This window comes from Macaca nemestrina, chromosome 9, assembly GCF_043159975.1.
Source record: "Macaca nemestrina isolate mMacNem1 chromosome 9, mMacNem.hap1, whole genome shotgun sequence".
NCBI lineage: Eukaryota > Metazoa > Chordata > Mammalia > Primates > Cercopithecidae > Macaca > Macaca nemestrina.
Genome location: NC_092133.1, coordinates 69,761,550 through 69,774,383, shown reverse-complemented (window position 1 = coordinate 69,774,383; position 12,834 = coordinate 69,761,550). Strand labels below are relative to the sequence as shown.

Below are 12,834 nucleotides of genomic sequence, written 5' to 3'. Positions count from 1 at the left end.
GACAGGAGACTGTCATTCATCCGCCTTCATCCATGGTGGATAATGCTGATCAATCAAAGCACTCTTTCCTTTTGAACCAAGATAAATGCAGATAATTTTTCTCAACCAACTATGCTAAAACACCTCCACCAATTAATGAGAATTTAGATATAAGTTAAAGCCTATTTGTCATCACTGGTCCAGATAATTTGTAAGGTCCCTTTTATTTGTATGAGTCTGTGAACTAAAGCTAAAAGCCATAGCTTCTGATTCCTTTTAAGTTTTTTGTTATTGTTATTGTTGTTGTTTTTATAAAGCTTCACTTTCTCCTAGGAAGCCACATGGTGAAATTGACTTTTTGGTTGAATATATATATTATCAATTAATTTGAGTTTGTATTGATGCAACTACTGCCTTTACTATTAACACTGTTTATATGCATTTTCTCAGTGATTATGGTATTATTGAACCCATTTTCATGATAAAGAAGGCCCAAAATGTCTTATGTAACTGATCCAAAGTCACGTAACTGGCTAAGTAGTAGAGTTAGTTTCTAAAACCAGGCCTTTGAACTGCTGAGTCAGAGCTCCGTACCTTATATTATATTGCTTATAGCACTAATAACTCTCTGGTTTTATTCCTTTAGACTGATGAAGAAGGTCAGCTTTCATTTCATGGTGTGGCTTATGTTAATATGGTCCCATTGTTGTATCCAGGTGTGAAGAGAATTCGGGGAGCTTTTCATGTTTACCCTTACCTGGACAGTGTAGTCCATGAAAAGGTAAGAAAAAATTGCATAAAAAGCATCATGGTAATTTATCCTTTATATATCTGTTTACTTACATCTTTAGCATATACATCTTTACAACTGATATTTAGAACCAGTTGGTATACTAGGATATTAAATATATAGCTTTATAGTCACTCTGCATTGGACCTTAAAAAATTTAGGATAACGAAAAGGCAAAAACTGAAAACCTAGATCTCTATCAACAGGTTAACAGAGAACATAGAAAAACAAATTGTGTGGTACCTCTGTACAATGGAATACTACTCAACAATAAAAAGAAATGAGCTAATGATACATGCAACAGCACGGATGAATCTCAAATGCATTATGCCAAATAGAAGAAGCTAGACAAAAGGGAGAAAAGAGAGTACTTTTTTTTTTTTTTTTTAAGAGATGTGGGTCTCGCTTTGGAGTGCAGTGGTGCAATCATAGCTCACTACTGCCTCAAATTCCTGGGCTCAAGGGATCCTCCTGCCTCAGCCTTTTGAATAGCTGGGACTACAGATGTGCACCACTGTGGCTGGCTATTTAAAAAAAATTTTTTGGCCTGGCGCGGTGGCTCACGCCTGTAATCCTAGCACTTTGGGAGGCCGAGGCGGGCGGATCTCAAGGTCAGGAGATCGAGACCACGGTGAAACACCGTCTCTACTAAAAATACAAAAAATTAGCCAGGCGCGGTAGTGGGCGCCTGTAGTCCCAGCTACTCAGGAGGCTGAGGCAGGAGAATGGCGTGAATCCGGGAGGCGGAGCTTGCAGTGAGCCGAGATCGCGCCACTGCACTCCAGCCTGGGGGACACAGCAAGACTCCGTCTCAAAAAAAAAAAAAAAAAAAATTTTTATATAGAGACAGGGTCTTGAAAAGTTCATTCTATATAATTACATTTATATGCAATTCTGGGAAAGTAATTTATCTATATTGATAAAAAGCAGATTATGGTTACCTGGGAACAGGGATAGAAGGAGAGATGGATTACAAAGGAATGAAAGGAAAATATTAGGGATATGGAAATGATGGTTATCTTGATTGTGGTGATGGTTTCATAGGTATACACATATGTCAAAATTGATGAAATTATATACTTTAAATATGTATGGTTTATTTTTATTGTACTTAAATTTTACCTCAATAAATTTGGGTATAAAACTTTTAGCATAGGCCGGGCACGGTGGCTCACGCCTGTAATCCCAGCACTTTGGGAGGCTGAGGTGGGCGGATCACGAGGTCAGGAGATCGAGACCATCCTGGCTAACATGGTGAAACCCCATCTCTACTAAAAATCCAAAAAATTAGCCGGGTGTGGTGGCAGGCACCTATAGTCCTAGCCACTCTGGAGGCTGAGGCAGGAGAATGGCGTGAACATGGGACGCGGAGCTTGCAGTGAGCCGAGATTGCTCCAGTGCACTGGGCGACAGAGCGAGACTCCGTCTCAAAAAAAAAAAAACTTTCAGCATTATAAGTGTGACTGGGTGTGATGGCTCACACCTATAATCCCAGCACTGTGGGGGGCTGAGGCAGGCAGCTGAGAGTTGGAGACCAGCCTGGCCAACGTGGCTAAAACCCGTCTCTACTAAAAATACAAAAATTTGCAGAGTGTGGTGGCTGGAGCTGCCTGTAATCCCAGCCACTCGGAAGGCTGAGGCAGGAAAATTGCATGAACCTCGGAGGCGGAGGTTACAGTGAGCCCAAATTGCACCACTGCACTCCAGCCTGGGCGACAGAGCAAGACTCTGTCTTAAAAATATATATATAAGAAAAAGAAAAAAAAAAAAGTCTATTGTTGTTAAATATGGAAAAACTGAAATCCATGTGGTAATTAATAAACTAGAATATGTTTTTTTTCCATTATTAGGTGTAAAAATGTTAAAATCATATATTAAAGCAAGAAGTCAGTTTTATCATGTTGCTTCCTAAGAGAAAATGAGGCTTTGTAAAACACAACAATAACAAAAGTGTATTATTATGTCACTGTTATTAGGACAGCTATTTTTCAATAATAAATTTATGAAAACCCCGTCATCTAGTTGTACACTAACTGAGTAATAAACTGTTTCTACATCAGTATCTTTTGAACTAGAAGCCACATTTATAGGAATTTATTTATTTATCATTTTTATTTTTTGAGATGGAGTCTTGCTCTGTTGCCCAAGCTAGAGTGCAATGGCGCGATCTCGGCTCACTGCAACCTCCGCCTCCTAGGTTCAAGCAATTCTCCTGTCTCAGCTTCCCAAGTAGCTGGGATTACAGGTGCACGCTAATATGCCCGGCTAATTTTTTGTATTTTTAGTAGAAACGGGGTTTCACCATGTTAGACAGGCTGGTCTCGAACTCCTGACCTCAGGTGATCCACCCACCTTGGCCTCCCAAAGTGCTGGGATTACAGGCATGAGCCACTGTGCCCGGCCAGAAATTTATTTTAAGGACATAATTTAATAGGTTCAAACATCTCATATTCATGAAAACTTTTTGAAACCTATAATAGCAAAAACTAAAAATGAGATTAAATGTTTACTAATAGAGGAATGTTTAGTAAATCATAGTAAATAAAAATGATGAAATATGTAGCCATTAAAAATATTAATACTTTATAGGCCACACTTATAATCCCAGCATTTTGGGAGGCCGAGGTCAAGAGCTTGAGACCATTCTGGCCAACATGGTGAAACCCTGTTTCTACTAAAAATACAAAAATTTGCTGGGCATGATGTGGTGCGCCTGTAGTCCCAGCTTCTCAGGAGGCTGAGGCAGGAGAATCGCTTGAACCTGGGAAGCAGAGGTTGCAGTGAGCCAAGATTGTGCCATTGCACTCCAGCCTGGAGACAGAGCGAGACTCCATCTCAAGAAAAAACAAAAAGTTAAGGGGTGGCCTGCCCCTCCACACCTGTGGGTGTTTGTCATAAGGTGGAACGAGAGACTTGAGAAAAGAAATAAGACACAGAGACAAAGTATAGAGAAAGAAAAGCGGGGCCCAGGGGACTGGCGCTCAGCTTACAGAGGACCCACACCGGCGCCGGTCTCTGAGTTCCCTTAGTATTTATTGATAATTATCTTTACCATCTTAAAGACAGGGGAGTGGCAGGACAATAGGATCAAAGAAAAAAGAGGAAATCGGCAGTAAGACATATGAACAAAAACCTCTGTGACATGAATAAGTTCAAAGGACAATGCTGTGCCTTGAGATGCATATGCAAACATCTCCATAAACCTTTTGGCAGCATAGTTTCAGTCTATCACATGGGGAGAAACCTTAGACAATACCTAGCTTTCCTAGGCAGAGGTCCCTGCGACCTTTGGCCGTGTACGTGTCTCTGGGTAGTTGAAATTAAGAGAATGGTGATAACTTTTAACCAGCAAGCTACCTTCAGGCATTTTGTTTAACAAAGACACATCCTGCATAGCCCAAAATCCATTAAACCTTGAGTCACCGCAACACATGTCTCTTGCAAAGGACAAGGTTGGGGGTAGGGTCACAGATTAACAGCATCACAAATACAGAACAAAATGGAGTCTCTTATGTCTACTTCTTTCTTTTTTTTTTTTTTGAGACGGAGTCTCGCTCTGTCGCCCAGGCTGGAGTGCAGTGGCGCGATCTCGGCTCACTGCAAGCTCCGCCTCCCGGGTTCACGCCATTCTCCTGCCTCAGCCTCCCGAGTAGCTGGGACTACAGGCGCCCACAACCGCGCCCGGCTAATTTTTTGTATTTTTAGTAGAGACGGGGTTTCACCGTGGTCTCAATCTCCTGACCTTGTGATCCGCCCGCCTCGGCCTCCCAAAGTGCTGGGATTACAGGCGTGAGCCACCGCGCCCGGCCTTTTTTTTTTTTTTTTTTTGAGACGGAGTCTCGCTCTGTCACCCAGGCTGGAGTGCGGTGGCCGGATCTCAGCTCACTGCAAGCTCCGCCTCCCGGGTTCACGCCATTCTCCTGCCTCAGCCTCCCGAGTAGCTGGGACTATAGGCGCCCGCCACCTCGCCCGGCTAGTTTTTTGTATTTTTTAGTAGAGACGGGGTTTCACCGTGTTAGCCAGGATGGTCTCGATCTCCTGACCTCGTGATCCGCCCGTCTCGGCCTCCCAAAGTGCTGGGATTACAGGCGTGAGCCACCGCGCCCGGCCACTTCTTTCTATATAGACACAGTAACAGGCTGATCTTTCTTTTCCCCACATTTCCCCCTTTTCTTTTCAACAAAACCACCATTGTCATCATGACACCGAGATTACATACTTCACCAAGTAATAGAATATCACAAAGCAAGTGGAGGCAGGATGAGATCACAGGATGGTGTTAAATTTAAATGAAATTTTGGGCACGCATTGTCATTGATAACATCTTATCAGAAAACAGGGTTTGAGAGCAGACAACCTGTCTGACCAAAATTTATTAGGTGGGAATTTCCTCGTCCTAATAAGCCTGGGAGCGCTACAGGAGGCCGGGGCTTATTTCATCCCTTCGGCTTCAACCGTAAAAGGCGGCACGCCTCCAAGGGGGTCGTTTATAGGCCTACCCTCAGAGCGCATTCTCTTTCTCAGGGGTGTTCCTTGCTGAGAAAAAGAATTCAGTGATATTTCTCCTATTTGCATAAGAAAAGAGAAGAAATATGGCTCTGTTCCGTCCGGCTCACCGGCGGCCAGTTCAAGGTTGCCTCCCTTGTTCCCTGAACATTGCTGTTATCTTATTCTTTCTTCAAGATGCCCAGATTTCATATTGTTCAAACACACATGCTCCACAAACAATTTGTGCAGTTTAAGGCAATCATCACAGGGTCCTGAGGTGACATATATCCTCCTCAGTTTACAAAGAAGATGATAGAATTAAGAGATTAAAGTAAAGACAGACATAAGAAATTACAAAAGTATTAATTTTGGAGAACTAATAAATGTCCATGGAATCTTCACATTTTATGTTTTTCTGCCGTGGCTTCAGCCAGTCCCTGCGTTCAAGGTCCCTGACTTCCCGCAACGTTCTCCCTCCCTTTTCCTCTATATAAATGTGCCATGGCGATGAAGGCTTGTTCGTTCTCTCGATTTTGACGCAGGATTCTTCGACTGGTCCGGCACACTAAAAACAAGCCGATTAAACAGAGACACATAATTCCAAAATTTACTGCAGTAGAGTTTCCAATAGACTTAATCCAAGTCGTGGGGTTTAATTCATAAAGATTTTTTGCCACTTGATCTAATGCCTCAGCTCCAGGCACAATATTTAAGTGACTTTGAGAGGCTTCAAAAATTTGTTCTTTTGGCCGGGCGCTGTGGCTCACGCCTGTAATCCCAGCACTTTGGGAGGCCGAGGCGGGCGGATCACAAGGTCAGGAGATCGAGACCACGGTGAAACCCCGTTTCTACTAAAAATACAAAAAAAATTAGCCGGGCGAGGTGGCGGGCGCCTGTAGTCCCAGCTACTCAGGAGGCTGAGGCAGGAGAATGGCGTGAACCCGGGAGGCGGAGCTTGCAGTGAGCCGAGATTGCGCCACTGCACTCCAGCCTGGGCGACAGAGCGAGACTCTGTCTCAGAAAAAAAAAAAAAAAAAAAAAAAAAAAAAAAAATTTGTTCTTTTAATTTAGAAATGTCTAAAGTGAGATTATCTTCTCTTCCCTGTAGATGGCGTCTAACCATGTCCCAGTGATGTTTAGACTCATTATAAACTTGGGGTGTAATACAAAAATCTGACGTATTCCAGTCACACTGTAACTGGAAACGATGTTCCAAGCTCATGAGTCTATCTCCCATCCAAATGACGGTTTGTCTAAGATCATTAATTTGATTTGCCAATTTTTGATCGATACCAGATTGTGAATTCCACAACCTTGTGGAATTCTTTTGCCAATTGTCAACAAAGCTTACTGTCTGAACAGAAGAGTGCAATGCAACTCCTGCCACAGTGGCTGTAGCTGTGACTGCAATTAATCCCATAATCACTGCAATTAAAGTAAAAATGAATCTTTTGGATCTACTTAAAACGCCTTTTAATACTTCAGTCAAAATATGGATGGATGGTGAGGCCTCCCATGGTCGGTCCATGGACACAGGGATCCACACGCCTTCTCTTGCTCTCACCAGCAGAATACGGTGCTGCCAATCAAAAGTTGAATCAATGCAAGTAAACAATCTGCAATTTTCACAAGTTATAGTTTGGGAGTCTGGTTTAATAACTATATTTCCTATGACTAACATATAAGGGGGCTTTACACAACTTTGTAAAGGAACTGTTAGACTGGAATTTAGGTTGATAGAGTAAAATGGCTTATAATCTCTTGTTTCTATAGTTTGATTTCCAGACCAAATTCTAAGGCGGTATGAAGCCACAGTAAGTCTCCATAATTCTGGATGTTCAGGACCAAAAACAGGACTTATCATTTTTGGTCTTGGAGTAGAGATTCCCTTTTCTCCCCATATCCAAGGGTAGAAAGACTGTAATTTTTTGTGCTTCTGTTTGTCTAAATTTTCCGTTAAGTCACTATCAACAGTTGGACTCACTAGTGCACTGGGACAGAATTGAGTTTGTCCTGCGCAATTGTGGTAAAATTGACCTCTAGGTGCCCAATCTATAACAGTTCCGAATGTATTGTTTTTTAATATCACTGCACTATCGGCCACACATTCTTCCCAAACTAAATCTTTTGATTCTCTGGAAATCTCTTTGGGGCAAGGTTTCCCTTTTGGCCTAAATTTTAATGATCTTTGATAAGAAAAGTCTTGTAAACAGTTTACCTGTGGTTTGAGTGACATTCCGCTTACCATGTGATAAGTAAATCTACTGGTGGGACTGACAGTAGGTACTTCTACCAACCAATTTTGAATAGCAGGCATTAAACATCCTGGTGCTCTCCCTAGGCAAATAGGAGGATAAGGATACCCAATGGAAATATTTATCATCATTCCTTCTTCCTCCGGTTTTGCAGGGCAACGATCATCTGTGGGACCAGGTACCCACACACTATTATTAACATATACTTCAATAGGATTATCCATCCATGTAACTGCCCGAATTAAGGGCGGGAAAGGCACATAGGCCCAGTAGGTATAATTAGCTGCAGCTGCTCCTGCAGGCATGGGGAGACTTACCACCGTTGATACAATCATTAAAGCTGTAAGCAGCATTTTTTCTGGGGTTTGTGTCACCTTTGTGCTAGCTAGGCTTTTTCCAGCTAACGGTGTCAGCTTCTTTAACTGTGCCCAGGTCGGCAGCTCCGCCTTCTCGGTGCGTGGTGACTTCATCTGTTCTTCTGATATCATCACTTGGTTCATCATGCGAGTCAATGGTGCTCGATTGCGGTGTTTCTGTCTCCGTGGAGGCGCTTTTCTTTGCATCTCCGATGGGTTCATTGTAGAACTTCAAATGTTTAGTGGGTATCCAAACAGGAAGCTGATTTTCTCCTGGTGAAACACAAGCAAAACCTCTTCCCCAGGTTATCACCTTCCCTATTTCCCATGTCTTATTTTTGTTGTCTTTCCACCAAATCAGTTTTCCTTCATGTGGACTGTTCTTTTTACCAGTAAGATGTTGTTCTGCAGAAGTAGTAGTCTGATTTTTATAAATGTTTAAAAAATTTAAAGTATAGAGTGCTAGATTAAGCTGCATCTGAGGAGTGGTACACTCCTTACTGTCTCCCCCTTTTTTTTGTTTAACTAACTGAGTTTTGAGTGTTCTATTAGTTCTTTCAACTATGGCCTGTCCTTGGGAATTATAAGGAATTCCTGTTGTATGTGTAATATTCCACTGATTTAAGAATTTTTGGAAAGCTTTACTACAATAACCTGGTCCATTGTTAGTTTTAATTTTTTCTGGAACTCCCATTACAGCAAAACAAGATAATAAATGTTTTTTAACATGGGAAGTACTTTCTCCTGAAACCTGGTGGCTGGTTCTTTATTATTTATGGCTGGTATAGTAAAGGCAAATTTTTCACAATCTTGCTCTGCCAGAGGAATGGTAAAAAAGCAATCCTTAAGATCAATTATAATTAAAGGCCAGTCTTTTGGGATCATGGCCGGAGAGGGCAACCCGGGTTGAAGAGGCCCTATGGGTTGAATTACAGCATTTACGGCTCTTAAGTCCATTAACATACGCCATTTGCCTGATTTTTTCTGAATTACAAATACAGGAGAATTCCAGGGTGAGAATGAAGGCTCAATGTGTCCTTTTTTAAATTGTTCCTTTGCTAATGAATGTAAAGCCTCCAGTTTTTGCTTCGGTAGCGGCCACTGATTTACCCATACCGGTTTTTCTGTTTTCCAAGTTAATGGAATGGGTTTAGGAGGCGCTACAGTGGCCGCCCCTAAAAAGGATACCCTATTCCTTTTCTTTCTTGATTTTTCTTAGTCTCAATTGGGACTTTAATGCCATTTTCATTTTTTCCTAACCCCTTTCCTGGTATATATCCCATCTTAGTCATGATTTTTTGACTCGTGGGGCTGTATAATGGAGCGGGCATAATGATTTCCGCACCCCATTGCTGTAATAAATCTTGACCCCATAGATTAACAGGAATTGAAGTAATCATTGGCTGAACAGTACTTTCTTGATTATCTGGTCCTAAACAATGTAAAATCATTGTACTTTCGTACACTTCTGAAGCTGTGCCTACGCCGACAAGTCTTGTAACAGCCTTTTGTTTAGGCCAATTTTTTGGCCATTGATTTAAAGCAATGACAGAGATATCTGCTCCAGTGTCTACCAACCCTTCAAACTGTTTTCCTTGAATAATGGCCTTACACACAGGTCTGCTCTCAGAGACCAGATTTGCCCAATATGCAGCCTTTCCTGCCGGATCAGTGCTTCCGAACCCTCCTGTTCTTTTTATCTCACTGTTTTCAACTTTAATATAAGGTAGGAGTAATAATTGAGCAATCCTGTCTCCTGGACTGGCACTCCAAGGAACTGAGGAACTAATAACCAATTGAATTTCGCCTTTACAGTCTGAATCAACCACACCAGTATGAATTTGAACTCCTTTTAGATTTAAACTTGATCTTCCTAAGATTAGTCCTACAGTCCCCTCAGGCAATGGGCCATATACCCCTGTGGGGATTTTTCGAGGAGGCTCCCCTGGAAGCAGAGAGACTGCTTGTATGGTGCATAAATCTACTGCTGCACTGCCGCTTGTGGCGGGGGATAATTGCTGTATTGTGATAACTGGCTTATTCCCTGAGATACTTGTGGCAGTGGGGGTTGTTGTTCCTGAAAACCCTGAGGAACAAAGGGCTGAATTTGGAATGCCCCAGTTTGTTTCGGGGCCTGAGGCTGGCCCCTCCTCTCGTTTCCCGACAGTGGTTGCCCATTTTTATCAAATTTAGAACGACATTGATCACCCCAATGTTTTCCCTTTTTACATCTTGGACATAGGCCAGGTGGCTCTTTATCTGTTCTTGTAGTAGCTTGAATAGTTACATTTTGTTTATTTGAGACTAGGCAATTCTTTTTTAGATGACCAATTTGACCACAATTATAACATTTTCCCCCAAATGTTCTAACCTGTCCTCCTAAAGCAACTCCTGTGATTGCTTGAGCCATAAGCATAGCTTTATGCATAGCTCCTCCAATTCCATCGCAGGCCTTAACATACTCTGAGATTACATCTGATCCTGCGGGAACCCTTCCTTTTAATGGCTTAATGGCTGATTGACAATCAGGATTGGCGTTTTCATATGCCATCAACTCCACTATGACCTTACGGGCATTCTCATCGGTAATTGACTTTTGAGCAGCATCTTGAAGTCTTGCTACAAAATCAGGGTAGGGCTCTTTAGAGCCTTGTCTTATTGTATTAAAGGAGGGGCAGGCGGTTCCTGGGTCTTGGATTTTCTCCCAGGCCCTAAGGCAGATAGCCCTAATTTGCTCAATGGCCTCATTTGGCATTATTACTTGTTGGTCAACAGTGCTCCAATTTTGACCTATTCCTAATAGTTGATTTGCATCTTTGTCAATTGGAGGATTGGCAGTCCTATTTTTTCGGACCTGTACTTGTGCCCCATTAATCCACCAAGTCTTAAATTGTAAAAATTGAGAGGGTGAGAGTGAGGATTTTGCCAGAATCTCCCAATCATAAGGAATGAGTCTATGTCCATGAGCAATGGAATCTAATAATGTTCTCATGTAAGGAGAGTTGGGTCCATACTGTTTTACTCCTTCTTTCATTTCTTTTAGCATTTTTATAGAAAAGGACTTATATCTGGCTTCAGCTACAGGAAGCTCTCCCTCTTGGGCCCCTTCTCCAGGTGGTCTTGCTTCTAATATTACTGGGAATTGCCACGCCTCAATATCTCCTTGTTTTCTTGCCTCATCAATAATTTTATGTAACGCACTACCCTGTGTACTAGGCGGTGCTGTAGGATTAAGTTTCATGGTGGGCGGTTGAGGATATGGCACCCTGCCCTGTGGCACTGGAAATGTTCCTGGCTGTCCATACGGATTTTCTGGGGGCTGCTGATACTGTAGTTCAGCTGGCGGCCAGTATTGATAGGCTACTGGCGGCTGGGTCTTATTTTCTACCGGCTGATATTGTGGACACTGTATTTGGATTGGCATTGCCATGACAGAGACTCTATCTTTTTCTATTTGATCTTCTTTTGGAGTTTGTACTTGTTTAACCTGCATTTGAGGTTGTAAAGTTACAGGCATCTGAGCTGCTGGAAGAGCAGTTGGCCATCGTGGTCTAGACTCTGATGGCCCTGCTAATTCTGGATCTTTTTCTTCTAATTTTAACGTTTCAGGATATACTACCTCCTGTAATTGATTATTGTCAACATTTTGCGTTGACCGAGCCATAGCCGGCTCTGATACACATTCACAGTGTGAACTTTCCTTTCCTTTCCGGGATTCTATCCCTGCCTCTTTTTCACAATCTACTGCACAGCTTTTAGGGACATCAGAAATTGGAACGCTATCTTCTTCTGTTTGAAATGGTTCTAAAGCTACTTTAATAATGACCCAATCATTCCATACTGTGAGCGGAATGTTTTTACCTTCCCTACTTGCTTGTTTTAATTCTTTGCCAATTTTTTCCCAATCTTTTAGATCTAAAGTTCCCTGTTCCGGAAACCATGGACAAAACTGCTCTATTGTTTGAAATAGCGTAATTAGATTTTTGGTAGAGACTTTAACTCCCCCTCTTTTTAAGAGAATTTTAATAAAGCTGCGATAAGAGGCATATTTACTCTTAGTTTGCCCCATTGTTACCCTAGGTTCTTCCGAGCGCACAAGCTTACCGCAAGGCTGACTATAGACGTACTCGGGAGTCTCTCGTCGACTTGTCCTCAATGACCACGCTCCAGCGTACCTTCACCTTAGAGAAAAGCTTCCACGTTGGGCACCAGATGAAGGGGTGGCCTGCCCCTCCACACCTGTGGGTGTTTCTCATAAGGTGGAACGAGAGACTTGAGAAAAGAAATAAGACACAGAGACAAAGTATAGAGAAAGAAAAGCGGGGCCCATGGGACCGGCGCTCAGCTTACAGAGGACCCAGGCCGGCGCCGGTCTCTGAGTTCCCTTAGTATTTATTGATAATTATCTTTACCATCTTAAAGACAGGGGAGTGGCAGGACAATAGGATCAAAGAAAAAAGAGGAAATCGGCAGTAAGACATATGAACAAAAACCTCTGTGACATGAATAAGTTCAAAGGACAATGCTGTGCCTTGAGATGCATATGCAAACATCTCCATAAACCTTTTGGCAGCATAGTTTCAGTCTATCACATGGGGAGAAACCTTAGACAATACCTAGCTTTCCTAGGCAGAGGTCCCTGCGACCTTTGGCCGTGTACGTGTCTCTGGGTAGTTGAAATTAAGAGAATGGTGATAACTTTTAACCAGCAAGCTACCTTCAGGCATTTTGTTTAACAAAGACACATCCTGCATAGCCCAAAATCCATTAAACCTTGAGTCACCGCAACACATGTCTCTTGCAAAGGACAAGGTTGGGGGTAGGGTCACAGATTAACAGCATCACAAATACAGAACAAAATGGAGTCTCTTATGTCTACTTCTTTCTATATAGACACAGTAACAGGCTGATCTCTTTCTTTTCCCCACAAAAAAGGATAATTATTAATGCTTTATAGATAGTTAAG

General features: G+C 42.3%; 2 protein-coding genes across 6 annotated transcripts in view; one reads left to right on the top strand and one right to left on the bottom strand.

The window, feature by feature from the left end:
* LOC105466224 (cilia and flagella associated protein 70) overlaps positions 1 to 12,834 on the top strand; it is a 125,482-nt gene that overhangs the window by 30,422 nt on the left and 82,226 nt on the right. For all 5 annotated transcript variants that reach the window (XM_071068764.1, XM_071068761.1, XM_071068763.1 and 2 more), the window contains one exon: positions 626 to 760. In XM_071068764.1, coding sequence (XP_070924865.1) covers positions 626 to 760 — 135 coding nt within the window. The remainder of the gene's footprint in view (positions 1 to 625; positions 761 to 12,834) is intronic.
* LOC112429126 (endogenous retrovirus group K member 5 Env polyprotein-like) lies at positions 6,890 to 8,308 on the bottom strand. Its single transcript, XM_071068778.1, is given in 2 exon segments — positions 6,890 to 7,057; positions 7,059 to 8,308. Coding segments are annotated over 2 exon segments (1,065 nt in total). The 5' UTR covers positions 8,091 to 8,308; the 3' UTR covers positions 6,890 to 7,024.